Below are 25,805 nucleotides of genomic sequence, written 5' to 3'. Positions count from 1 at the left end.
TGCCATCTCAGAAAATCCATCCAGAGGAGCAAAAAAAATTTTTTTTAATTTAAAATAGAACATAGTGAAGCAAAGGCAGAGTGCCCCTCCCCCAAATATCGCCCTGTCCCTGTCTGGGAGTTGTGTTATTTAAAGATATTCTGTACGTTGTATCTTTTGCATGTAGCTTCCTTAATGGAGAAAAAAATCCTAATAAATTTCCAGAATCATGATCCTCACATGGGTGGTTTTTTGTTTTTAGTGTTTTTTTTTTTTAGCGACACTCTCCCCCCAAAGAGGCTGAGTGTGTGGATGTGTGTGTTTTGTGTTTGACTCATCTCCTAGAGCCTTTCTAGAACGTCTCTTGGCGGGTTTAATGTAAGTGAGAGACCATAACGTTGATTTAAATATTATCCAGGTGACCACAATAAGTCAAGGTCATAAAACAGTAATGTCAGGACGGTCTTGGTGCGCGCGAGAGGTGGATTTTATGATCTGCAAATATAATGTGGTGCTGCAGTAAAAGATGCATTTAAAGGTGACTGGAGGAGGGAAAGAGGCAGAGAGCAAACTGCAATCTCGAGGAGCAGACGGATCTGATTGCCTGGGGTGCCGGGCCAGGCGCACCCCACCGCTGCTCGGGGGAACCCCAAGAGCCCCCCACCTATCCGAGGAAAGGAATAAACTTAACCGCCGGAGGGGGGCAAGGAGCTCAGCCACCCCCCCCCCTCGACAGCAGCAGCAGAAGCACGGGCAGCGGCAAGAGGAGGAGGACGACGACGAGGCAGCGACAAGGTAAGAGAAGCGGTTTCTTGTTCTTCTCTTGGCGCTGGAGTGGGGAACAGCGGCGTCCCCAGGTGCCCAGCGCGCAGTGGGCAGAGCAGGGTGGAAGGTGTTTCATGCATCCGCGCTTGCTGAGAGCCCAGGCTTGCCTTGTGGCGGCTCGCGGTGGAGGGCAGTGGCCGTGAGCTCCCCGTCCCCAGCCCTGTTGCCGTGGGGTTCGGCGGTCAAAGGAGTAAATTGGTGGTTTTGGGCTTCTTTCTTTACTCGGTCACTTAGGGTCTCCTTGAGTGCGACACATGGGTCTAGACGTCTCTCATTCTGGCCGTCTGCTGGGGGAAGCGGAGGGAGGATGGGCTAGAGAGTGTTGGAGCTTGAAGCTTAGGTCTTCCTGCTTTCTGCTGGTTTGGATGTGAGCCTTAGCCAGGCTCTCGGTCCCCACTCTGCCCGGCCGTGGGGCTTTGCCAGGCAAGTGGCCTGATCGGAAGAGGCTCTGGAGTGGTTCGGCCACACATAGACGAAGGGAAGCCGGAGTCCAGCTGAGAGACGGAGAAGATCAGAGGGAATCTAGGAGGAGAGCACAGGAGAGCCAGAAGGGCAAGACAGGGGACCCAGCTGGAGAGTGGAAGGACACTCCAGCTTCCCCCAGGGCCAGGGCCAGAGGCAGGGGGGTAGCTCCGCTGCGGTGCTAGGGGCGGGGCGGGGGTTTGGCAGCTGGAGGTCCCATTTCACCAGAGTCTCTCTGAGCGATTTGTTTAGACTAGCAGCTGATGGGGCAGGCAGGTCCCCTACCCACCCAGCCACCCAAAGTCTACTCTCTCGTCCTTAGGGAGGTCGTGAGGGCGGAAAGGGGGATGGGGCTGAATTTCTTCCTTCCCCAACCCCCTTCCCTTCTCCTGATAGATGCAAAGCTGAATCTCCCGCCCTGTTCGCTCAGCTGATCTGTGGCTTAGGTAGTTTCATGTTGTTGGGATTGAGTTTTGAACTCGGCAACAAGAAACTGTCTGAGTTACATCAGTCGGTTATCGTCGAGGGCCCCAACCCACCTACCCCGCTCCTACCCTCCCCGGTGGGACTGCCCCCAGCGCCCCTCCTAGATAAGGCAAAGTGGGTACAGGCTGAGGCGGGCTAGCTGTGAGTGGGGCTACACCACAAGTCTGGAGAACCCCGCTTTATCCTTTCCACTCCTCAGCCTGTCCCCATCCCCGTGATTGAGGGAGAGGAGTTTTTCCTGCAGCTATTGTTTCCTGGGCCCAGCTGATGGAGACAGACAAAGAAGGTCTAACCAATTCCAAGGAAATTCAGGAATTTGAGTAAGAGGTGGCCTGGCGGGCCAGCTCAGTTGGGTAGCAGGGTGGGGCAGGATGATTAAGAGAGAAAAGACCGCAGAAAGAGAAAGGGGTCTCTGGAAGAGTTAGCTTCTCCTACCTTCCACCTCCAAGGAAAAAAATCTGCCTCCAGTCGGCTGGGGCTGGAGCTTCTCCTTAGGAAAGTGGGGTGCCTGGGGTCCTGAGAGTTGGGGAACTCTGACCAGCAGCTCAGCCACCTCGCCTTCCCCTTCTGTATCTCCGTCGCCAGGAGAAGGGCACATTTAGGGTGTTAGTAGGCTGGAGGAAAGCCATCCAGTCCAAGTAGAACCCCCCCCACACCTACCCTACTGGGAAACATCAGGGCAGGAATCTGGCTCTGGTCTCTTTCTAGCTGTCTGTTACCCGTAGGCCTTGGTGTGTTGTGTCTGTGCCTGTCTGGCAGCTGCTTGTCTTTGCGCTGTGTGGAAATGTCTGGGTGAAGGGAGGCTGCCAGCGCCCACCATTACCATATTGCTGGGGAGGTTGTCGGCGGATGCCAGGGGGAGGAGGGGAGGGTCTGGGTTAGGGAGAATCCAAGCAGTGTGCAACTTTGCAAAGCTTCTTCCCCTCCTTGGCCCCTCTGGTTGCTCAATTCTGGTCCTGGTTACTAGAGAGAGGGCTCTCCAGCAAGGTTTCGCTGACTGCAGAGAAAACTGGGGAGGACCAGGGAGAATGGGGAGATACACCCCCGTTCTCAGAGAGACTGGGAAAGAGAAAGCCAGGTTCTTGGTTCTCTTACTTTGGAATTATTATGATTATTAAAACATTATAGACTTTCAGACAAGGGAACAAAATCATGTCCCCGGAACACAATATATACATGGAGTTCTGTATTCACGCAGTTGTCTGCTGGGGGCTTATGTGTAACCTTGGATGAGTGTGGTTCTCTGGTTCTATATCTCTGTCTCCTCCAGGCTCTCTCAGATCCCCTGTATATATTTTTGTGCACACTCGTGTATCTTTCTCTCTCTCGTGTACGAAGAGACCCAATGGAGACTAGAGGAGAAAATGGGAATAGGGCCTTCCTTCTCCCCAGCTGAAATTGTCAGTCTGTCTTTCTGTCTGTCCCCCAGCCCTTGGTAGGGGAAAAAAATCTCTTCCCTTGGAAGGAAGTGCTCAAATCGCCCTATGGCTCCAGGGGAAATGGGGAGGTTTTCAGAGAGGAAGGCCACCTGGTACAAGGCAGGCAAGGGCTTCCCCAGTTTGGGAGCCCCTAGCAGTCTCTGAGTTTTCAGGCTGTCAGAAGCCCGGGGCCAGCTGGAGTGAAGGGAGTCCCAGGCAGGGGCTGGGTGCTCAGGAGTGCCTGGCTTGGAGACGGCATCCCTGATGGGCCGAAATTCACCAATGAACGACTTCTGTGCTTTGGGTCTCTCTGCCCCAATATCTGTTTCAGAGCTGGTGGGCTTATGGGGTGGGTGGCCCCCCATATCCTGGGGAATGGGGTACATTCTCACAGGGCCAAGGTGAGGGCCAGTCTGGTGGCCAGAGTCCACCAAGGGGCCCTGGGGCCGTGGATCATGGCTAAGGCAATGGTGATTATTTATTCTCTTCGCTGGAAGGGAGTCTTCAAAAGAAACAGCATGAAGAGGAGGGAAAAAATTATCTCTCGTCTGCGGATATTAAGATGGATTTTTATTTCTTAAAGGACCCTCCCCGCCGAGAGTGCGTGAGCGTAAACTTAATATATGCTCCGCAGCCCAACTCCAGAAATCGCAATAAAAGTTAAAACCTCCCCTACTGTTTTTTTTTAATTATGATATGGGAAAGGGGAGCAGGATTTATAGAGCTGAACTCTCGGCGTGTGAGTGTTTAAGACTTGCAGGAGAAGGAGGAAAAGGCAAGAGCTCGCCAAGGAGAGCCTTGGTCTCTGAGATCTCTCGCCTGCCTGCGGGGGCTCCGGCTTAGCCGGCCGAGCCTCTGTGGCCTCCCTGGGACCTCGGCTCCCCAGCACCCTCCGCCCGGGCCCACCGGCCTGCCTCGGCTCGCTCGGAGATGCAGCCCTTCTCGGGAACAGGTGAAGGGCAGCGGGGCCAGGGACAGGGGGCTGCAGGTGGGAGCGTCAGGACACTGGGCTTTGTGTGGGTCCCGTGCAGGGGAGGAGGTTTGCAGCCCCGGGCAAGGCCGCGGCCCGAGGGTGGCCAGTGGGCGCCTTGGCTAGGAAGGGTGTCCGGCCGGGCGCGAGAGCACGAACAGGGTGGATTGTGTGTGGACTTTGGCCGCAGACGGAGCGGAGCGCGCTCCTGGGCAGAGGCCAGCGGCGAGGCGGGCAACCGGAGATTGAGTCTGTAGTAAGGACCTTGAGGTCTGTTTGGTGTTTGGGCTGCGGGGCGCGGCGGCCAGCGTGGGCGAGGCGGCAGGCCCCGCACACCGCTGCAGCTGCAGGGCCGGGCCCAGGACGTCTGAACTGAGGCCCACCAAGGGTCAGAGCGTGAAAAATAAATGCAGTTAAAGGTCTTTCTTTCTTTCTTTTCCACGTAAGAGGTCCTTTCTTTCTTGTCTCTTTCGGAGCTACCTGGATTTGGTCCAGAACAGGTTGCCCGCGGGAGGGCCCCGCGAGCGGCAGAGCGCGAGGGAGGGAGAGAGGGAGGGAGGGCGAGGAAGAGGGAGGGAGGGAAGAAGGGCGGGCAGCGGCGGCTGCGGTGGCCGGGGCTTCCCTCCCCCGGCGGAGGCGGCTTCCCTGCATCTGTGGCCGTGGGGAGCCGAGGAGCAGGTAACGAAGGCGCTTCCCGAGGCGGGATTGGACCAAGCCAGAGGGACCGAGGCTTCCGGGTCTCTGCCCAACGCCCCGGAGGGGAGAGAAGGTAGGGAGATCGGCGCTCACCCGGCCTGGCACAGAGGCCTGGGGAATGTTGAACCTGTATTCGATTTCAGGCTCACACTCATGTTGTGAGTCTGTCTGCCTCCGGAGATGCGGTTTGCCTGGCTGCCTGTCTGTCCGTCTGTCTGAGACGTCCCAAACCCTAGGCTGTCCTTCCAAAGGCTGGAAAAAATCGGGCAAATTCGTCGGAATGTACACTTTCATTCACTGGATTCTCTGCAACTCAGCGGAGCTGCTTGGTGCGCGCCCAAGTTGGAGGGAGCGTTCCTCCTGCTTTCTGGCTGCCGGATCCTCTGGTTCCCTCCACCATGGGCTGAGTTTCCGGCTCCAGGTTCGCGGCTTGCCCTGAGGTTTGAGGCCAGACAGCTCCTAGCCTGGCAGGGAAGGCGGGGGAGAGACTAGCGGCTCTGGCCCCTTAATTGTACTTCGGACCCTTATTGTCTCTCCTTTCGCCACCTCGGCTTCCTCAGTCTGGGCTCCAAAGTCACTGCAAATTTCCTTGCGACACACACATCCCACAAAGATCGGGTAACCAGGCGCCCAAGGCCACGGGGGCTCCAAGCGCAGAGCACCCCTAGCTCTGGGGCCGCTGCCCCTCCAGCCACTCCCCAGGCGGGGAAACCGGACCGGGCTGGGAGAGGTGGAAATAGCCCCGTTTGCTGTGGGGCGGCTGGGCAGGGGGCTGGTGGGAATGTAGGCCGTGGCGTTGAGAGGGCCACGTTCACAGCCCCTGGGGGTTTCACTCCTGCTGGGTTTAGCGGCTGGACTCCTAGTGTGTAGGGATCCCGGGTACCCACCTGGGGTGGGTGCAGGACGCTGGTCTCCTCGCCGCAGGCCAGGAGAATTCAGTTTCTGCTTCCAGCGCAGGCCTGAGCTAGGAGGAGTTGTGTGTGTGGGTGTGTTTTTCCCAACAAAGAGGGATCAGGAGAGAAAAGGGGGGAAAGTAGAGGGGAACCAAGGAGGGGGCGGGGAGGAGGAGAGGGCAGCGGAGAGGTGAACTGAGCCCATTTCAGGGGAAGAAGGAAAATGAAAGCAAATGGAGTACACACAGCCTCCTCCGCGCTGACGAGCCGGGAGCGGGCGCCCTGCCTTCGGGCTCGGGGATGACCCACTGAGGGACCGGGGAAAGCCTGTTTTAAATTTAATCCGAACTTGGCGGTGTGGATTGAACCGGAGGGAATTTAAATCACTAAAAGGGAGGTGCAGGGCAAGGGGAGGGGATGAGGCTAACCTGCCTGTCTTTCTGTCTGTCTGTCCTTCCCACGGTGGTGCTAGCTTGATTGTGGTCCCAGCTGTCCAGGTCTGAGGTGATGCAGTAAGGGTGCTCCGCCCCCTGAGGGGCCTCTCCTGTGCCCAGTGCCGTCATTTGGGGTCAGAAGAGAGCTCTAAGAACTAGAGTGGATGCACAGCTGCTAGCTAAAGTTGGGGTCCCCCCGCCCATCCCCAACAGGGACTCCCAGTGGCCTCCAGTCCCTTGGGTTCCCAATCGGTGATGAGGAAAATTGAAGGGAGTGGTGTGGGTGAGAGGGAGGCTGGGAACCAGGCAGGAGATTCAGCAGGCGTAACTGAACCTGGGAAGACAAACCCCTCCTGCTTGGTGATCCCACATCCTTTGTGCCCTGACACATCCAAGCGTGGATTTGGGGGGAGCCTGAAGGTCTGCTTCGGAGCCCTGACCTGCCACCCCATCTCCAAATGCAGAGAAAGGGGGCATTACCCACATGCAGTTGTGGAAGCCGAGGGACCTCGGCCTGGTGGCCCGGTGAACTCAGGGACTCCCAGGCTCTTCCAGCCCCCCTCCTCCTGGCTGCCTCTCTCAGCAAGGCCTAGGCAAAATGGGGCATTGGTGGGGAGGGGGCTGTGGGCGAGGCCTGCTTCCTGATCCACAGCTGTGTCTGTGCCTGAGTGAGGAGGGTCTGAGTTCACGCTCCGAAATGAAGGCGACAATCCCCCCTCGGTTTGACAGGGAATTTGACGGCTGCAGAGTACGTGGGCCTGCTGATCCAGGCCGCCCCACTGCTGCTGCCTCTGCTGGGTGGGCAGGCTGCTCAGGAGGTGAAAAGAAGGCGGTGACCGAAGTGGGCAGCAGAGAAAGGGGCATCTGTTTACCGCCAGTACGTCTGGGGTCTCTCCCAAATAGTAGAGGCCCACAGGAGAGGGGCTGTAGGGGCATCTTTCTTCTAAGAAGACTGCGGTTGGGACAGATGGGCTCTGTTCCCTGGCGAAGACGCAGAGAAGGAGCGGCTGTGAAACCTTCTCCTTCCTCATGTCTTCTTTGCTCCTTGACGAGTCCGTGGCTCAGCTCCCAGCTGCCTGGGCGGCTGCCTAGGCCGAGATAGGGTTCTATATCCCAGAGGCCTGGTGTACCCACCTCAGCAGGTCGCCGGGAGAGGCAGGAGAGAAGGCCTCTTCCTCCTTTGTGTCCAGACAGAAGTGGCCGCCGCGCCCGGAGCCGGTCCCGCGGCAAAGGCCCGGCCAGCCAGCAGGCTGCACCATGCCATGGCTGCTCGGCCAGCCCGCGCCCTACCCCGTCCTGCCTTCCTGTCACTGCCCTTCCTCCGGCTCGCTCTCTACACGCCTTCCTTTCCCTGCTCTCCCCCTCTTTTCATCCTGCCTCCCCTCTTTTCTGTAATTCTCCCCTCTTTCTTTCTTTTATCCTAATCCGTTTTCTTTTTTCCTTCCCTCCTTCCTTCCTCCCTTCCTCTCTATGGGCCTGGCGCCGGGCTTCAATCTTGTTGTCTCAGGCTGTCTCGGGCTCTGTCCTCTGATGTCCCCTTGGTCGCAGTCTGGCCCCAGGCCCTCTGACGGCTACACAGCTCTGCTCAGCATTGCCAGCAGTCACCCCAGAGCCAGGCAGGGTCCCCAGCCGCCTGGGCTGGGGGAGGTGCTGATGGCGCTGGGGATCTGGAGGAAGCCTCGGCAGGGGAACAGGAATCTCCTGTCTTTTCCTCGAAATAGTGAGGGAGAATTTTTGATTGACAGCTAACCCGACTCCATCAAGGCCAAAGAGGTATGCTGTTTCTTGGTGTAATTTGGATTTCCCAGACCAGTCCAGGCCGGGGCAGGAGAACATAATCAGAGCCGAGGGTAAAGAGGCTGAGGTCCCAGGTCGTCTCTCCCCAGCCGGGTACTTCTCACGTCACGCGCCCCCCCCCCACCATGCGTCGAAATCCCAGCCCTGCTAGACCGAAAAGGACATAACCGGGGTGGTGGTGGTGGGATAAGTAGGGACTGGGGAGGGGGCCTGGCAGGCTGGGGTCAGTGCTTCGAGCTGCAGATCTATCCTTCCCCCTCAACTTCCCCCCACCCCAAACACACATATTACACTCTCTGGGACACCTCTCTCTAGCCCTTCTCCTCCCCAGAGGAGACAGGTCGACAGAGATGTGCGGTGGGGGGGAAGCAGCCTCTGCCCCCCACCCCTGGCATTTGGTCCCTTCCTGGGGACAAGAGGGGAAAAAGAAGGGCAGGCGTCTCGGATCTGGGAAAACTCATCCTTCACTGCTGCCTCAGAGCCTGTGTCTTAGCCTCAGCTCCTGCCTATTTCCCCTAGCGCAAACTGGACTCTTCCCTGCTGACCCTGAAATTGCACCCCTCCTTCAAACTCACTCTGCCCTGCCTAGGGTACATCTGTCTCTGGGGACATCACCTGCTCTTCTCCCCCGCCCCCAGCCAACTTCCCTGCCCCCTCTCTTGCACCCACACTGAGATTTTCCTGCTTGCCTAAAGCGCACTTTTGCTAAATCACCATGGGACAGTGTGATGGAAAGCAGAGGGCTGGGCAATGAACCCCAGATTCAAGGAGGAGGGTAGCGACCAACTTATTGGAGGGAGGAATCCAAGTTGTGTGATCTTCCCTACAATCACACTACCCCTCCAGAATTCCTGTGTCTGACTCCAAAGAAATTGCTTTCTCCCATTCCTCTGTAGCTTTTTTCCCGTTCCAAAAACAGCCTACAATTTTATTTAATGAAAGACACATTTATGAACAATCAAATGATCCTCATAAAATTTTTATTGAAGGACGTAAAAACAAGCTACTTGCCCACGACCGAGGTCGCTCTCTCGCCTTGCCCGCTCTCACCCTGGCTCTCTGCAGACAGAGCCCTGGAGTGACTTCTTTTGGGGGGGCGGGGGAGGGCAGGAGGTCTCAGAGGTGGAGTTGGGGGCAAAGGAGGGCGAGCAGGAAGACGGGATGGGGACACCCCACTGAAGTTGTGTAGGTCTCTCCTCCACTTCTTCAGGCTGGCAAAGAAAGATAAATAGATACAGACAATAAATTTAAAATAAAGGCGTTTGCATATCTGTGCCAAAGCCATGCGAGGACTTCTGGTGACAAAGGTGTACGAGGTCCCGAGGTCCTACCCCTCCCACCCGCGGACCACCTTCCCCAAGCTTCCTCTGCCCCAAATTTGGGGGGCTGAGTTGGCCAGTGGCAGAAGGACGCTCCCCTTCCCCTCCTTCCCTCCCTCCACCCCAGCTTCCCCAGTCCCCTCCCACTCTCCCTCCCTCGCTGCTGCTGCTCCTGAAAGAAATACATACATACACACGGTTTAAAAACGTATTTTTAAAAGCCACGTTCGGAACTGACAATCGCTGATCTCGGCTTGCGCAGAGACTGCGGGAGCGTCGGGGCCGACAGAGACGGATTACGTCAAGAAATAGTTCCTCCACCTACCTCGGCCGGCCTCTCCGCCCCTGCGGGGCTCCCGCACCCAGCTCGGCCCCGGGGGTCCGGAAACCCTGGCTTCGGGGAGTGGCACTTGCACCCCATCAAGAAATCCTCCCGGGGGTGGGGGCGGAGGCCATCTGCTTAGGGGTGGACACGAGCCAGGGGCTTCTCTGCTGACATGCGAGTTGTCCTGAGGGGGTGGCCGGGTCCTTGGGTCCAGAGTTGCGAACCCCCAGGAAAACGCAGGTCGCGGGGATCAGCAGAGAGAAGAGGGTGGGAGAAGGTTAAAAAAAAAAAAAAAAGCCAGGAAAAAAAGCCCCTGCGCATTGATCCGCGCCGTATTTTTGGGTAAATACGATCACGTGGGGGCCGGGGAGCCAATGAGCTGCGGGGAAAAGGCTGGAAAAATAATTACCTGCCTTGATTGTTCTGTGAGCAGATAAAAAGTACATATACAGTTCATACAATAATCTTATGTATGTAAAACCCTGTTACGATGTCGGCGACGGGGCCCATCAGTAACTATTACGTGGACTCGCTCATCTCTCACGACAATGAAGACCTCCTAGCGTCCAGGTTTCCGGCCACGGGGGCTCACCCCGCCGCCGCCAGACCCAGCGGTTTGGTGCCGGACTGTAGCGATTTTCCGTCCTGTAGCTTCGCGCCCAAGCCGGCCGTGTTCAGCACGTCGTGGGCGCCCGTGCCCTCGCAGTCGTCCGTGGTCTACCACCCGTACGGCCCCCAGCCCCACCTCGGCGCCGACACGCGCTACATGCGGACTTGGCTCGAGCCGCTGTCCGGCGCCGTCTCCTTCCCCAGCTTCCCGGCCGGGGGTCGTCACTACGCCCTCAAGCCGGACGCCTACCCCGGGCGCCGCGCCGACTGCGGCCCGGGCGACGGCCGCAGCTACCCGGACTACATGTACGGCTCGCCCGGGGAACTGCGCGACCGCGCCCCGCAGACCCTGCCCTCGCCCGAGGCGGACGCCCTCGCCGGCAGCAAGCACAAAGAGGAGAAGGCCGACCTGGACCCCAGTAAGTTGGGAGCAATTTTCCTTTACAACCCGCGCGGGAGGGGAGGGGAGGCCGGGCGGGGGGGAGCCGGATTACAGCCCCTCCGAGCGGCGCAGGGAGCGCGGGAGAGGGGCGAAGGCGAGGGGGTGAGGACTCAATAAAAGCGAATTACCTTGGGGAGCTTTCAGGGGCAGGAAGGTCTGAGAAGGGCGCCCAGGGAGCCAGGTTGGGAGAAGGCTGAAGGGGGCTCCTTTCCCAGGAGCTGGCTTTGATGAGACCCCCGCCCACACACCCCCGGCCCAGGCTTTTTGGCTCAGTCGCAACTTTCGAAGAAATGCAGACAGGGCCAGGGGATGGGGTGGGGGCAAGGTTCATTTTATGGTTTGGGGTGGGATGGGAGAGAGATGGGGAGGACACTGGGGGCAGAGAGGAAATAACCCCAAGGAGAAAAGCCACCCCCTACCTCCCAGGCAGTGTAGGGGTCCTCACTCCACTAGAGATTCATAAAACAGAGGGTCCATGGGCTTCTCCCCCAGGAAGCCTGGGTGAGGGGTCTGGGGGCTTTCCCAGCCTAGGAACTTGGAGAGATCAGGACTTCCAGAGTTGGGGGAGAGAAGTGGGGTCCCAGTCTCCTTAAACTTGAGAGCCCTCTTCTGAGTGTCTGCAGGAGAGAGGGGTGGGAATGGGGGTCAGAGAGGAGGAGTGGGGAGCGGGAAGCGGTATCTCCCCAGATTAGAGAATTGTACACACACACCACACACACACACACACACACACACACACACACACACACACACACACGCCAATCAGGGAAACAGGAGCCTTCTGAGTATTGCAAAGAAAGGCAGGGGTAGGTGAGGTGAGGTGGGGTGGGGGGACAGGTGAGAGCTGCAGGTCCAGAGAAAGAGGAAAGAAAGGGAAACAGCAGGGGAAGGGGTGCAGCCCCTGGGTGTGAGGAAGTGTCTGGGGGAGTCCCAGGAGGGGGTTGCAGGAAATCCTTTCCTGCAGCCCCATCAGGGGCCAGGGCCTAATTATACCCCTCTGAAGGCTTCCCTCCTTGCCCTCAGCTACTCCCATAAACCTGAAATTGGAGGCTTGGCTCCTGCAGAGCATGTCCTGGGGCTGGCAGGAGGAGGGGGCACTGGAAGCCAAACAGGGAAGCTAAGATACAGGGGAGCCTGTCCCCAAGGCCAGCAGCTCCCTGGGGAGAGGAGAAAGGCTTTTCCCATCCCAGCATCACTCTGAGAATTCGCCTCAGCAGGGTTGAATTCTGAGAGAGCGGAGATGGGGCGCTGGAGAGGGTAGTGAGGGGCTTGGGGACTCAGGGTCAGGAAGCAGAACTGCTGAAATTTCAGGACTTGGTCGTGGGCTGGGAAGATGGGAGGGGGCAGAGGAGGAGGGAAGTGGGGAGGAGAGAGACCTCGCTATAAAAATAAAAAACAAGAGAGAGAAGCGTTTATGGGCCTATGAAACGGTTGGGAATTTGGACTTTTTATAGGGATATTCTCGAATTACTACTCTTGAAGCTGAGGACCAGACTGTAGAGGCTTTGATAGCTTCGATTTCCTATCGTTTTAGGTGCTGGAAACCGAGGAGGGGGAAGATGAGGAGGGGGGAGAACGCAAAGGAGTAAGGGGGGAAATTCCTCAAGCAAAACGTGCCCAAATTCAGGTTCAATTATTGGGTTTGGGGAGCCTGGCTGAGGCTGGGGGGGTGGTGCCAGGCGTCCTGGACTGGAAAGGGGCTCCACTGACCCCTGCCTGTGTTTGGCCCTCCAGGCAACCCCGTGGCCAACTGGATTCATGCCCGCTCCACAAGGAAGAAGCGCTGCCCCTATACCAAGTATCAGACGCTGGAACTGGAGAAGGAGTTTCTCTTCAATATGTATTTAACCAGGGACCGTCGGTACGAGGTGGCCCGGGTTCTCAACCTCACCGAGCGGCAGGTCAAAATCTGGTTTCAGAACCGGAGGATGAAGATGAAAAAGATGAATAAAGAAAAAACCGACAAGGAGCAATCCTAAACCCTGCCGCAGCCTGCTGCCTCTGCACAGCCAAGGGAAAAACAAAAAACCCACAAAAATACCCCGACGCAGGCGGGAGACAGCACGAAAAAGAAAAGGAATGAGCAAGATAGAGAAAAGCCAATCGGCTTAAAAAGGAAAAAAAGGGAAAGGGAGAAGGAAAACTCTTGCGAGATTTGGGAGGGTTCAGTGTTGAGAAATTGGTGTTTTAGTTAGTTCTACCCAGCAAGGAGGAGGAGGCCGGGAGAGAAACAGCGTTCTCTTCTCCCAGCGCAACTGAAATAAATGACACACACAAATGTGATTTTTTTCCTCCTTTCTTCAGAGAAGCCAGTACTTGAATCGCTATATTTCTATTTTTTTTTCTCCTGTGTTGTATTTGGTCCGGGCCATCCTTCCCCAGGCCTGGGGTGCTCTGCGTGCAGATTTTGTACAAAAAAAAAAGACACACACGTATACACAAGAACGCTTCCCAGCCCAGGAGCTGAGGGGCGAGGGCCGGGGACCATGCCGCAGGCTGGGTCCGGCGGCTCAGGCCAGCGCCTCTGGCGTGTACATAGCAGTGTCAACTCATCCCCAGAGTCCGTCCTGTAACGTGCTTCTGTTTGTTGTGGTAGAACAGCTCTGTGTTAATATATCGAAGTCACTTAAAAAACCAGAAACCCAACCGTATCCAGTTCTCGTTATTTCTCCTCCCTGTGGCTCTCAGGCTTCTGGCGTGGAGGAAGCAAGTGCTTAGATCCTTTCGGGGAGGCGGGAGCCAGGCAAGGGGCTCCCTCTGCTTCGGAAGGGCAAGTCCCCAGCCGCTTCTCCAGGCAGGGTGCGATGGGGCTGAGGGCTCCCAGGGTGCAGTGGAGGCTGCCGAGGCCCGGGTCCAGTTGTGCCTGCCCAGGCTGGCTGCCTGTGAGTCTCCTGGTAGCTCGATGGAGTCCCTGGGGGTGGGGGCACAGCATGAATGGTTTTCCCAGGCTGTAATTAATTGTAATAATTTATGAGTACATGAGATTGGAGAGAAGAGATAGGTAAAGATGAAAGTTGGGTGCTGGGTGAGGGCCCGGGCTGGATTCTTGCCCGGCTGCATCGGTGCTTCGAGGGATGGCTTGTGGGGTGGGGGGGGCAGTGCTAGGGAGGGTGTGTGGTGAATGGTGAGGAGGAAGAAGGCCCAGCAGGCCTCAGGGAGCCGGACAGGCACTGGGCATTGAGAGTGAAAGAAGGAAGATGCAGAGAGAGAGTAGGGAGGGAAGAAAAGGAGGAAGGAAGGAAAGAAGGAAGAGGGGCAAGGGAGGGAGGAAGGGAGGGAGGAAAGAGAAAGAAAAAGGGAAAGAAAGAAAAGGAAGGAAGAGAGGGAGGAAGGAGAAAGATGGCAAAACCAGAATCAGAATGAGATTTAGTTTCTACTTCTCAATGTATTCTCAGCTCTCTCTCTCTCTCTCTCTCTCTCTCTCTCTCTCTCTCCACCTCCTGGTTCTCTCTTTTCTAATCAATCTCTCTCTCTGGTGCTTAGTTTGAATGTTGATCTGGGGGTGACGGGGTTATGCTGAGCGGCTGCAGCATTTCTGGGAGATGGCGCAGCTAGGGCCCAAGGAAGCTGGTCAGGGATTAGCCAGGAGTGGGGTGTTCTCTGGTGGCTGTGGGACCCAAGGGGCAAGGATGTGGGGATGTGTGTGTAACAGCCCAATGGGCTGGCTGGCTGCATAGCACCCCAGAGCGCCTTCCCCAGAACCGGCAGTTTTCATCTGCTAATCGGAAGCAGACTCAAGCTGCCGGGTATGACTCGGCCCGGCGCCCCCATTCTCGGAAATCCCCCAATCTGGAAACTATTAAACTCAGACTGCTTGAAATATAGCCCTTTAATATCTCGGGCTGCCCATTCTGGCGAGGGTGCAGGGTGTTGCTCTGAATACTTGGGGAATACCACCGTAGAAGAAAATAATTGGGGACCCCAGTCTCTGTGCAGCTCCCTCCATGGCATCACCTTACAGGACTGGCGAGGCACTTGTAGGGACCAGCCCCTTCCCCATCATTTGAATCTCCTACCCCCTCCTTCTACTAAATACTCCAATTTCGGGGCTGGAGGAAGGTGGGAAGAGGTGAACATTTTGTTTTGATATTTCCTCTCGTCTTCCCCGCTTAAGAAGAGACCTCCCCAATTCCAGAAGCGATTGTTTTCTCGGTCCTTTTGGAAGGTGCTTTGCCTGTAGTTTTCTCTCTTTTCTTGCTTCCTCGCTCCTCCCCTGGGCCGTTTTACTGTTCTGGGACCCTGGCCGCAGTTCCGCACCGGGCGGAGGACGAGGCACTCGTCTCCCTCGGTCCTGACCGCCGGGACTCAGGCTTCTCTCCGGCCCGAGCTCGGCGGCGTTTCCGGGCCTCCACCCGGCCCCTGTTCCAAGGCCCTGTCGCCTCCCCTCGTCGGTCCGTCAGCGCGGCCTGCTTCCTGCGGCCCGCCTGAGCCGGCCTTGCTCCGGGCAGGAAGGAGGGCCCTGAGCGGAGCGTGGGATCCAGAGCAGGCCCACCCGGTCCAGCCCACTGTTCGGTACCAGCTCGGCCTCCAGCCTGCAGGTCAGGATTGGATTCTAGTTTTATTTATTGTCATTTGTGAACTCAAAGCACAACAACACAACACACATCTGGGGAAAGAAACGAAAGCTGGGGAGGAAAGAGGGGCTTGCAAACGCCCCCTGCCCTAACCTTCTCCTCCCACCTCTCCTCTGCTCCTTTGTCAGAATCACAAAACCCTAAAGGTTGTTCCACTTGGGAAGGCAGAGGATAGGTACATTTCCGCGGCCCCGAAATGCCTCTTTTATGGCGCTGTTTGTCTCCCTGCGCTGGATTCTGAATGGGGCCGAACAAAACAGCAGCGCGGAGCTGGCTAGACGTCTGGGCTTAATTGTTTTATGGTTTAAATAAGGTGGACACTCTTTCCTTTGAAATCGGATTATAGGAATGTTTTGTCTATGGTCCACGGAGAACAGGACCTCACTGGCTGGGAGGCAGAGGTGGAGAGAGCGCGCGCATGAGAGAGAGGGATGGGCTACAAACCAGGGAGCAAAGAGCCAGGAGAAGTCAGAATCCCACCCCAAAGTCCTGCAGGCGGCAGCGGAATAGGCGGTGCGGAGCCAGCGGCAGGGTAAGAGGAGCGAGGAGTTTAGGGTGCGCGCCGCGGGCAGGCGGTCGCGGGAGCTTCGGGGCGTGCATCTGCGTGCGCGGAGGTGTTCCGAGGCCAGAAATGCGCCTGAACGCGGGGGAAATCGCGGCAGTTCCTTTGCACAGTGTCTCTTAATGCGGGAAGGGAGGGTGACAGAAAGAGAAAATAGTGTGAAACCTCTGACAAGGTTTATTTCGAGAATTTAGAAAACAAAAGAGCAGCGGTCCAGAGGGAAATCCCTTCCGGGGACCCCTCTCACGCGCACCCATTTGGAAACTCCTTCCTCCCACCTCCCACCTTTGGGTCAAGCCTGGGGACCTGCTTGCTCTAAGCAGTTGGCTTTTTCCCGGCCGGACTGCATTGGAGTAAGTGGACGCGAGGTGGCGCTGTTGCTCAATGTTAGAGGCGGCGGCGGTGCCCCCGGCCGGCCTGGCCGCACTGACGTTTGAGGCCCGGCCCCGAGGAGCAGCGACGAGAAGGCCCGGCGCCCCGGCCCAGCCCGGCCCCTCTGGCTCTGAGCAAATCAATCCTCTCACCTGCGAGGTGTAAATAAATCGAGAGTGGCGGCGGGAGGTGGGCCCTCGCTCTGGCAGCAGACTCGGGAATCTCAGGAGGGCGGGCGCCGAAAATAATCGCTTTGCGGAGGAGATAAGCACGAAGCAGGCAGCGCGTAATTAACACGAAAAGGCAGAATGACCCGGACAAACGAACATAAATCCGTGGTACCTAGGAGGGCGGTGCAGGCCTCGGGGCGAGGGACAGAGACGCCCCAGCAAGGATGGGGGTCGAGGGACAGAGACGCCCCAGCAAGGATGGCTGCTTGCGGTTCCTTTATTTCCAGGCTCCCGGAGAGAAATCAACCAGATACGTGTAAAAGAAAAAAAACAATCAAATGAACGAAAGAAAGAAAAGGCGAGGGACGCCCCCCGCTCCATCCCGAAAGGGGAAACCAAGTCCAACCAGGGATTTCGGGACTGGTGGGCTCTCGGAGCAGACGGTGCTGGCAGCACACTCGGGACAGTCGCATTCCAGGACACAAAGGCCCGGAAGACTAGCTCTGTGGCAGGGTTTCCGCTGGACCATAAAGTGTGGAGATATCCCCCCAGCCCCTAAAAGATAAGGCGCAGGCCCCAGAGCGGATCCGGCCTGCCCAGCCTCCTCTTTCCAGGAGGGGAGGAGAAAGTATTTATGACAGTCCCCAGTGACCTAGAAGCTGGGAGCCCAGAGTCTGTCTCGTTCAGCTCAGTAGCCACAGAACAGGCTCAGAAAAGGCAGGGCCAGAACCAAGGCTGTGGCGTGCTCTGGTAGTGGAGGAGACCTCTGCCATGCCCTCTACTGCCCTGGACCCTGGGGAGGCCTGCAGCCCTGGCACGGCCCTCCGCTGACCCTCCCCTCCTGCTGCTCCAGGGCCAGAGTTCTGGGTGTCACAGAGTTTGGGCGGTCCCTAAGTCAGATGGGGGGTAGGTTCTTCCAAATTCAGGGGATCCTGGAAGCGTCTCTTGCTGGGCCACCAGTGACTGTCCTTTGGGAATTTGGCCGAGAGTGGCCATTTCCTCAGCAATTATTTAGATACAAAAGGGGGAAGCTCATTCTCTCTACACCATCCTCCCCTGCACTTTCATTTCTTCCTCCATCCCCAGAGCTGGGCTCTGGATGGGGAAGAAAAAGATCTGGTTTTCTAACCGCCTCCTACCTCATCCAACCCTGAAACCCCAGGATGTGGAAGGAAAATAGGTAGCAATTTTTTTTTTCATGATGCAAAAGGCTAAAGATGCATGTGTGTTTATCAGGTCTTATTTTCATATGTGCCCGGATGTGCGTGTGTGTGCACAGTGCCTGTGAGGTGACGGGGCGCTTCCCGGCATGTGTGATAGCTGATTGAGCATGCATTTGATGAAGGTAGCACATACAGTATGTGTGGATCCCGAGTATGGCCCCGCATTGCCCTGTGTACGACAACCTCACACACTGTGGAGGGGGGAGGACCGGAAAAATCATTCTTGTTGCTCTTCTTCCTTCACCTGCACACAGCACACATATCCACAGCTCTCAGACTTTCTCCCTTTTCTCTCTGTCTGGGTGAAGTCCACATAATTGTACATGTTTATGGCCAGGAAAGGGTGCTGATGGAATAAGGTTCCTTTATCCATTAGAATTAACTTGAATTTACCCAGTCTTGGGGATGGGGGAAGCCCCCCAGAGAAAGTGTGGGTAAATAAAGAGTGTCTGTTGACAGTTCCCATCCACATCCTGGCCTGGGCAGCCTGCCTGGGGAAGTGTAGGGGTGTGTGTGTGGTGAAGCCAGGGAGCCCCTCCTAGCCGAACTGGCATTTCCTATGGGGTTAGGGTATGTGGGGACAGCTAAGAGGCCTGCTCTAGTCTCCTCCAACCCAGATACAAGGGGTCTCCTAAGAAGAAACCTCCTGGATCAGCCCAGCCAGAAGCCAGGGACCCACCAGCTGCCCTCTCCTTCTCTGTCCCCACCAGCAGCTTTGCTCTCCAGCAAGCTCATGGCTATTGCCTAGGCTTCCTGCCTCAGGCAGGAGCTGGTGTCTGAAGGGTCAGTGCAGCCCTGACTGGGTATATGGAGTGCCCCCTGCCTCTGGCCCTCTCCACTACCCACAGCACGCAGGCAGGCAAGAGAAAAGGATCTAGGGAAGACAGGGCAGCTTCCCACCCTGGGGAGGGGCAAGAGTCATGGAGGGTTCTGATGCCTGAAGTGTTTGGGGATATGATGTGCTTGTTCTTCCTCAGAGTCCCCAGACTTAAGGACACCCCTGGGGAGCCCATCTCTGGGGGTTAGGGGAGCAACTTTCTTGTTGGCATTCAACCCCTGGGGGGGGGGGTCTTATACCTGTTGAGGTAACCTGAGTTGGCCTGCTGGCTCAGGTATCTCTCTCTCTCTGAGAGGAAGGAAAAGAGAAGGGGGGAGAGGCACCTTCAAATCTGAATGCGCGCACCTTGGAAAAGCTGGCCCTAGTCATTAGCTAGAGCTGGCTCACCACCCCCCGACATACCACACCCCCATCCCTCCCCCTTCCTCCCCTGCCCTTCTTCCAGGTCCCCCCCAGCCCTGAACCCCTCTGCCACCCGCCCACCATCCCTCCCTTTCTTCTCTCTCTCTCTCTCTCTCTCCCCCTCTCCCTCTCCCTCTCTCTCCCTCTCCCTCTCTCTCTCTCTCCCTCTCTCCCTCTCTCCCTCTCTCCCTCTCTCCCTCTCTTCCTCTCTCCCTCTCGCCTGTCTTCATGTCGTGGATTGATGAACGCGAATCGCGTGTAAGCGCCGCCACCGCCGGGAGTCTGAGGAATTGAGGAATTCGCCCGGGCTGTTAAAGGAAAGAGCTAAGTGCGAGAGCGCGAGCTCTACCTACCGACAGTGAAGAGAGCCGCCGCCGCTGCTGCCGCCGCCACCGCCGCCGCCGCCGCCGCCGCCGCCCGCGCCCAGCCCGGGAGCTGCGCCGCCCCGCCGGCACCCAGGCGCCCCCCACCTGCCCAGCCCGGCCCGCCGCCCCGGGGAGCCGGCCGGCCTAGGGATCGCTCCCGGGGGGAGGGCAGTTTCGGGGTCCCGGGCGGGGGAGTCGGGAGCCAGAGGGGAGAGGGCGGCGGGTTTTCATGTGCCCAGCATGAGCTCCTACTTCGTCAACCCCCTGTTCTCCAAGTACAAAGGCGGCGAGTCCCTGGAGCCGGCCTATTACGACTGCCGCTTCCCGCAGAGCGTGGGCCGGAGCCATGCGCTGGTGTACGGGCCCGGCGGCTCGGCGCCCGGCTTCCAGCACGCCTCGCACCACGTCCAAGACTTCTTCCACCACGGCACCTCGGGCATCTCCAACTCGGGCTACCAGCAGAACCCGTGCTCGCTGAGCTGCCACGGAGACGCCTCCAAATTCTATGGCTACGAGGCGCTCCCCAGACAGTCCCTTTATGGGGCTCAGCAAGAGGCGAGCGTGGTGCAATATCCCGACTGTAAATCCTCCGCCAACACTAACAGTAGCGAAGGACAAGGCCACTTAAATCAAAACTCGTCTCCCAGCCTCATGTTTCCATGGATGAGACCCCACGGTGAGAAGCCTTTTCTCTTTCCCCCTTGGTCTCCCGCTCTCCGGGGTCTCCCCCCGCCCTTGCCTCCTTTTTGTCTGCCCTCGCTTTACCTCCTGGCTTGGGGCTCTCTCGGGCCCCACCCCCGGGCGTGAGTGGGTTTCTGGAGGTTGGGAGGTTCAGCTGGGGGTGGGGCACGGAGTTCGCCTGGGGGATTGGGGTGAAGGTGGGGGAAAAGGTGGTGTCTGGGTGCAAAGGGTTAAAAAAAACGTTTTCTCCACTTCTGTCAATCTGTCTGTCTCTCTCTCCCCTCCACCCCTCTTTCTCTCCCTCTCATCATCTTTAGTCAAAGTTGGGGAGGTGGCTGGGAAGGGCCCAGAGACCCTGAGCAAGCGTTTGGAGCAAGCCAGTTTCTCCATAAGGCAGACAGCCTCAGTCCAGGACAGTGGCCAGGCTGTCTTGGGGTGAAGGGAGACCCCTGCTTCTCTCCCCTAGCTGGGTCAGAGGGTGGCGGGACCCCAAGGACAGGTGCTCTGCCTGTCTGGGGCACCCACCACCTTCTCTCAGAGAGCTAGCCTTAGGGCCACTACCCCAACTTTGCTTTACTTCCCTCAGTTGGAGAGAAGAGAGAGAGAGTCAAGGAGAAGAAAAAAGAGTCCCAGAAAGGATGGAGGCCATGCAGATTAGAGAGCTCTGTGGTCTGGGGGACCCTCGCCAAGCTGTCCCCAGTCAAAGGCTTGCAGGGTCTCCCTGAGACCCTCAGGGCAGCTCAGGTCATGAGCCCCTCCAAGGGTGGCCCCTCAGAGCCCAGTTTCGAAGTAAAAGGGGACGCGAGAAGGTGACAAGTTCCAGTGGGGATGGCCCGTGATTTATTTGCTGGTCTCCAGTTAGCAGTCAGGCCAAGCAGTGATACATTCCAGGAGATCAATTATTTTTCTTCTGGAAAAGCATTAGGCAGAGAGATCCGAGGAAGGGCAGTGAACACAGCCCCACTTCTTCACCCCCAGCCCTTATGCCTTCCTTTTTGAAACAGACTCTGTCCCCATCCTTGCTCACCCAATGCCCCTCTGCACTTGTGAACAAAGCTGCAAGGGCCAGTTTTCTGGGACTGCAGGCCTGGGGAGACTCTACAGTGCCCCCCTGGCCTCTGCCAGCCCCTCCTTTCCAGACAGACCCCAGTCCCTGCCCCCCCACCTCCCAAGGTGAAGCCAAGCCAAAACAAACCCCCAAATTTTCCTGCCCTTGCCTGATTTCCACTCTTGCCTTTTCTGCAGGAGGGAGGGGAACTGGGCAGACCACAGGGGGGACTTCAGGGGAGGAAGAGTGACAGGGGAAAGCCAGGCCCCCACCCAAACATAACCAGACTGGGCTTCTGTTCTGTCCAGCTCCGGGGCGGCGCAGCGGAAGGCAAACTTACAGCCGGTATCAGACCTTGGAACTAGAAAAGGAGTTTCTCTTTAATCCTTATTTGACACGAAAGCGCCGAATTGAAGTCTCTCACGCCCTGGGACTGACTGAGAGACAAGTGAAGATCTGGTTCCAGAACCGAAGGATGAAGTGGAAAAAGGAGAACAACAAGGATAAACTGCCGGGAGCCCGAGACGAGGAGAAGGTGGAGGAAGAAGGAAATGAGGAAGAGGAGAAAGAAGAGGAGGAAAAGGAAGAAAACAAGGACTGAGCAAAAAAGAGAGGACCCCCCCCCCTTTAGCAACTCCCTTGAAGTTTCGTTTTATGGTAGCGGATAAATTGAGAAGTTTACGACTGTCATTTGCTTTTATAGAGAATAGAATGACACTCAAAACACCAACTACCTGTCAGATACTTGCAGCTCGGGTTTTATTACCTTTGGACTTCCCTGGATCTTTATTTGTTTGGGGACTGGAGGGGGGAGACCGAGACACAGTGAAAAGTTCCGAGTCTCTGTCTCAGTCGTTGCCCCAACACACACACTTGTCCGTCCCCCCACCCTTCTTAGTCCTGGCTGGATTTTAAGGTCTGAGACCTGGCGTCTTTGCCCCTTCTCCCGGCCCCCGTCTTGCCACACTGCCACCTCCCTGCTTCTCTGGTATTTATTTTAGAGGGGAACCCCCTCAAACTGCAGAAGAAGACTCGTGGCGGCTTTGTTTTCAAGCTAGGATTAGTGTATTAGATTGACTTTTTTTTCCCCCAAAGGACAGAAAATTGAAGGAAGGAAGGAAAAGAAAGGGAAGATGTTCAAAGACATTTTTTAAAGGATAGCGAGGAATATCCCCTCTCCCTCCCTGGGGCTCCCCGCTCAGAAAGACTCCCTTGACTTTCTCTAGGAACCTGATGGAAACCTGAAGCAGATGGGGGTCTCCCCCTCCCCCCTCCCTTTCCACGGGGTAGATAGGAGCCTGCAGTCACCCGCTAAGATCCTACCTAGCCATCCCATGGTCACTCGGGCCCATGCCTCCCTCCCCTTTCCTGTCTAATTTCTGTTGTTGGGCCCAGCTTCCTCTGAGCTGCATTGGTGAGCGCTCAGAAATCACCATAGTCATGAAAATAATAATAATACTGATAATACTGATAATAATAATGAATCTTTAACATACTACCTAAAGGGAACCTGCAATAATCTTGAAAAAAATAAAAAAGAGAGAAATTTAAAAACATCCTAATACGGGAGAAAAAAAGAGAAAAAATTTAAAATAAAAAAAAAGTAAGAAACCTCCAACGTATTTTATCACTACCTATAGGAAGAAATCCCGCTTTGAGAGTATTTGTAATGCAGTTTTGCTGTCGTTTGTTGCTGCTTATTTCAATAAGAAAAACCCAACAACTGAGACTGCCTAGCCCGCCGGTCCTGTGAGCTTTTATTGTGCTTCTAACCCCAGTAGAGTAGAACTAAGTTGCACTGAATGTATAGTTAACTCTGTCTTGAATTCTCTGTTTATGCAATGTGCTCGAAAGGAAAAAAACGTTAAAAATATATCTATAATAATAATTTTTCGTCATTTGTCTTTATGTCCAGCTATGAATGTAGATTTTGTGTCCCAGCAGCCCTGTTTCTGGTCCAAGTACTTTGTATTGTATACGTGAGTCATAATTAAAAAAAAGAGGAGAAAAATAGTTGAAGCTGCAATGACTGACTTGTTTTTTCCCCAGCACACCCCCCCCATTCTCTACCGCCCTCCCCTCCTTTTGCTTCTTTTTCAACACTCTGGTAAAGGTTTCCTCCACTGATTTGACTTGGGATTGGGGGCACTCACGTGGAGAGGAGCAGGCTGGACTGGGAGGGCAGGTGAAAGGGGGGAGGTGAAGAAGAGGGGGAGGGGGAGGAGGAGGAAGATGCTCTTGGGAGAACCTTGGCTCCAAACAAAGTGGGTTTCTGGATGCCAGGATCCCAATGGGAAGAAAGCATCTTCTCCCCACTTATCCCTCTTCTTCCTCCTCGTCCTGGGCTGGGCCCAGACCAAAACTCTGCCCCTGTGCCCCTCCGGCAACTAGGCCTTTTTCTTCCAGGGGCTGGGGCTGAGGATGAGGATGAGGCAATGGTGTGCTTTCTCATCTCCACATGCCCCTCATGGCCAACCCTTGGTACTCAGCACCCAGCACTAGACCATGAACAGGGTGGGAAGGATGTGAGGCTCAAGGCAGTCTGGAGGGCTTGGCTGGAAGAAGCCTGAGTGTTGGGGGGCTAGGAAGCTTACGCCCAGGGGAGAGGAGGGAAGGAGAAGGTGAGTGGACTGGCATGCCAACAGCATGGGCCCACAGTCTGAACTGCGAATGTGGCCAGCACAGAGCCGTCGCTGTCACCTAGCCCGCTTGCACTTACCCCAGCCTCTGTTCTGGCTGTTTCAAGCCCGCTCCTGGCTTCACCTTGGCAGTTGGGCAGCCTGCCCTGCCCTTATAACGTGGCTCAGTTGGCCTGGGTTGGGGGCTGCTGCTGAATGTACAGTCCCCCACCCCAGCCACAGCGGGGTAAGGACAGTCTTCACTGGACTCCTCATTCCCCAAAATAAAGGGTCGAAGGCTAAGGGACTCAGGGGGGCAAGGTGGCTCTCGCTCCTCCCTGGAGGGTCCTAGACAGAGAAATCTGTTTATGCCAGTAAGATCCTGGTCAAATAATACCAAATTCCAGAGATACAAGTCATCTGATTCAGTCATGAGAGGGGGAGAGGGGAGGGGAAGGGATCTTCTGGTCTTAAAAACCAGACCCCCAAAGACTGAAATATTTTTGAGGTCAGATCCTTCTCTCTGTCTCTCTCTGTCTCTGTTCCCTGGTCAATGATTTTCCCAGACTTAGGCCCAGGTCGACTCTAGTTTTGTGTAATTTCACCCGCATCTGGGTGCCTGGCTCCCACTCAAAGTGGTTCTGAACACAGGATTGGATCTGGCGTCATTAACGGAGGACTCCTGCGGCCCCAGCGAGGCTGCCGATTGGAAGCGCAGGCTGCAGGCAGCCGGGAACAGCTTTGAGCAGCTCTGGGGGAAATGTTTCGGAACCTGGGGTCCCTGCTGCCAGCCGCGGGGCATCCAGGTAACCCCGTCTGCTGCGGGAAACACCGGCAACCCTCCGGGGAGGCCTGAAAATAGAGCATTTCGCTCCGACCTCAGGCCTTCCCACAGGCGTCCACACTCCAAGGGCCGGCAAGGGCCGTTTCATTTTTAAATGTGGACTTCTGATTGCTATTAATACAAATCGCTGGCCCGGTAGCCGAGTGGGTTGACCCTACACTAAGTGGCTTCGAAGAACCTCGCCGAATTTTCGCCACACCCGATGTCCCATTCAACCCCGGCCGTGCAGTGCTGGTGGCCCCAAGCCCGGCGTCGGAGGGCTGGGTGCGTCTGGCACCCGGCATCGCTTGACATGCGAAGCTTCGGGTGGGCCAGACCAAGAGAGCTCCAGCCGCCCCCTCTTGCAGCACCTGATCCCCCACCCCTGGTGCCCACCGCCTCTGTTTTCTCGTTTGGAGAGAAAAGGAGGCAAAACCCATTTTATGGGGGGACTTAATTGCGAGCGGGTTGCACTCTCTTTAGAAACGCGTCCTCCCAAATGCTCCCGCCGTCCCATTACCGGAATGAGGACCATACGGCTGCAGCAGATAGGACATTCTCCCATTCTTTACTTGTTTATTAGCCAATCAAAGTGGCTTCCGAAAGCTACTTGTGATTTGTGAAAAATAGTATCTTTCAAACTGCTGAGTTGAAGCATCTCGCTCATTTCGCCCCACATTTATTATTCTAACCCCAACCGTAGAGAAGGGATAATGCAGCTATTAAGTTGGGGGGCAAATTCGTTTCTCTGGCATTTTTGAAAATTCTCGGCATTTTTTCTCCTCCCCACTTCACTGCAGAGGCCAAGGGAGTAGCGGGCCCGCAGGGGATCTGGGGGGTGAGGGAGGTAGTGAGTGCCCTAAAGGGTTCCTTGGGAGAGATGGGAGAGTGGATTGGCCTCCCCAGCCTCAGCTTCCCTAAATGAGATGCCCCAGTGGCCGCGTGTTGGCTAGAGAGAGTCACCCCGCCCCAGTTAAAGTGAACTCAGGACAGGTTATGCCACAGACTAGAAGTAAAATTTCCGGTGAACTGCCCGCAGTGCTGTCCCATTCTCCCCTCGGCCCATTGTGAAAAGCTGGGCCAGCGCTTCCTTGTCGTAATTTTTAACTACCTGTTATAAAATTTATGGGTGGGTTTGTAAAAGGAACGAGGTCTCTGCATCCGGCTGAGGGAACTGCTTCTCTTACTGTGGAGGAAGTTTGGGGAGGGGATGAGGGACCCCCTGTTGGTTGGGGTGGGGGCACCCAGCCACGGAAGTTCCCATGCCAGCTTAATTTGGGACCAAGGGAAGAACTTTACGCCTTCAGATCTCCAGCTGGTGGGGAAAGTGGCTGGGCTGCGAATGGTTGGCAAATAGTCTCGATGCGGGAATTTATTCTGGGCTCCCCCACGCTGGATTCATCGCCAAAATCAGGGGTCTGGAGTCTCGGGTGCTCGGTGTTTAGCATGGAAGGTGGAATTTAGAGAAGAATTG

The 25,805-nt window shown here is 56.3% G+C and overlaps 2 protein-coding genes across 2 annotated transcripts; both read left to right on the top strand.

The window, feature by feature from the left end:
• The first annotated feature begins 10,017 nt into the window (after positions 1-10,017).
• On the top strand, positions 10,018-13,078 carry HOXC9 (homeobox C9). Its single transcript, XM_065887265.1, has 2 exons — positions 10,018-10,632; positions 12,390-13,078. Exons 1-2 carry the CDS (start codon positions 10,095-10,097, stop codon positions 12,632-12,634), a joined length of 783 nt encoding a protein of 260 aa, XP_065743337.1. The 5' UTR covers positions 10,018-10,094; the 3' UTR covers positions 12,635-13,078.
• Positions 13,079-19,382: 6,304 nt separating this feature from the next.
• Positions 19,383-21,872, top strand: HOXC8 (homeobox C8). Its single transcript, XM_065887480.1, has 2 exons — positions 19,383-19,837; positions 21,199-21,872. Exons 1-2 carry the CDS (start codon positions 19,402-19,404, stop codon positions 21,489-21,491), a joined length of 729 nt encoding a protein of 242 aa, XP_065743552.1. The 5' UTR covers positions 19,383-19,401; the 3' UTR covers positions 21,492-21,872.
• The last annotated feature ends 3,933 nt before the right edge of the window (positions 21,873-25,805 follow it).

The sequence above is a fragment of the Phocoena phocoena genome, chromosome 11 (assembly GCF_963924675.1).
Source record: "Phocoena phocoena chromosome 11, mPhoPho1.1, whole genome shotgun sequence".
Lineage (NCBI taxonomy): Eukaryota > Metazoa > Chordata > Mammalia > Artiodactyla > Phocoenidae > Phocoena > Phocoena phocoena.
This window is presented reverse-complemented; position numbering and strand designations above follow the sequence as displayed.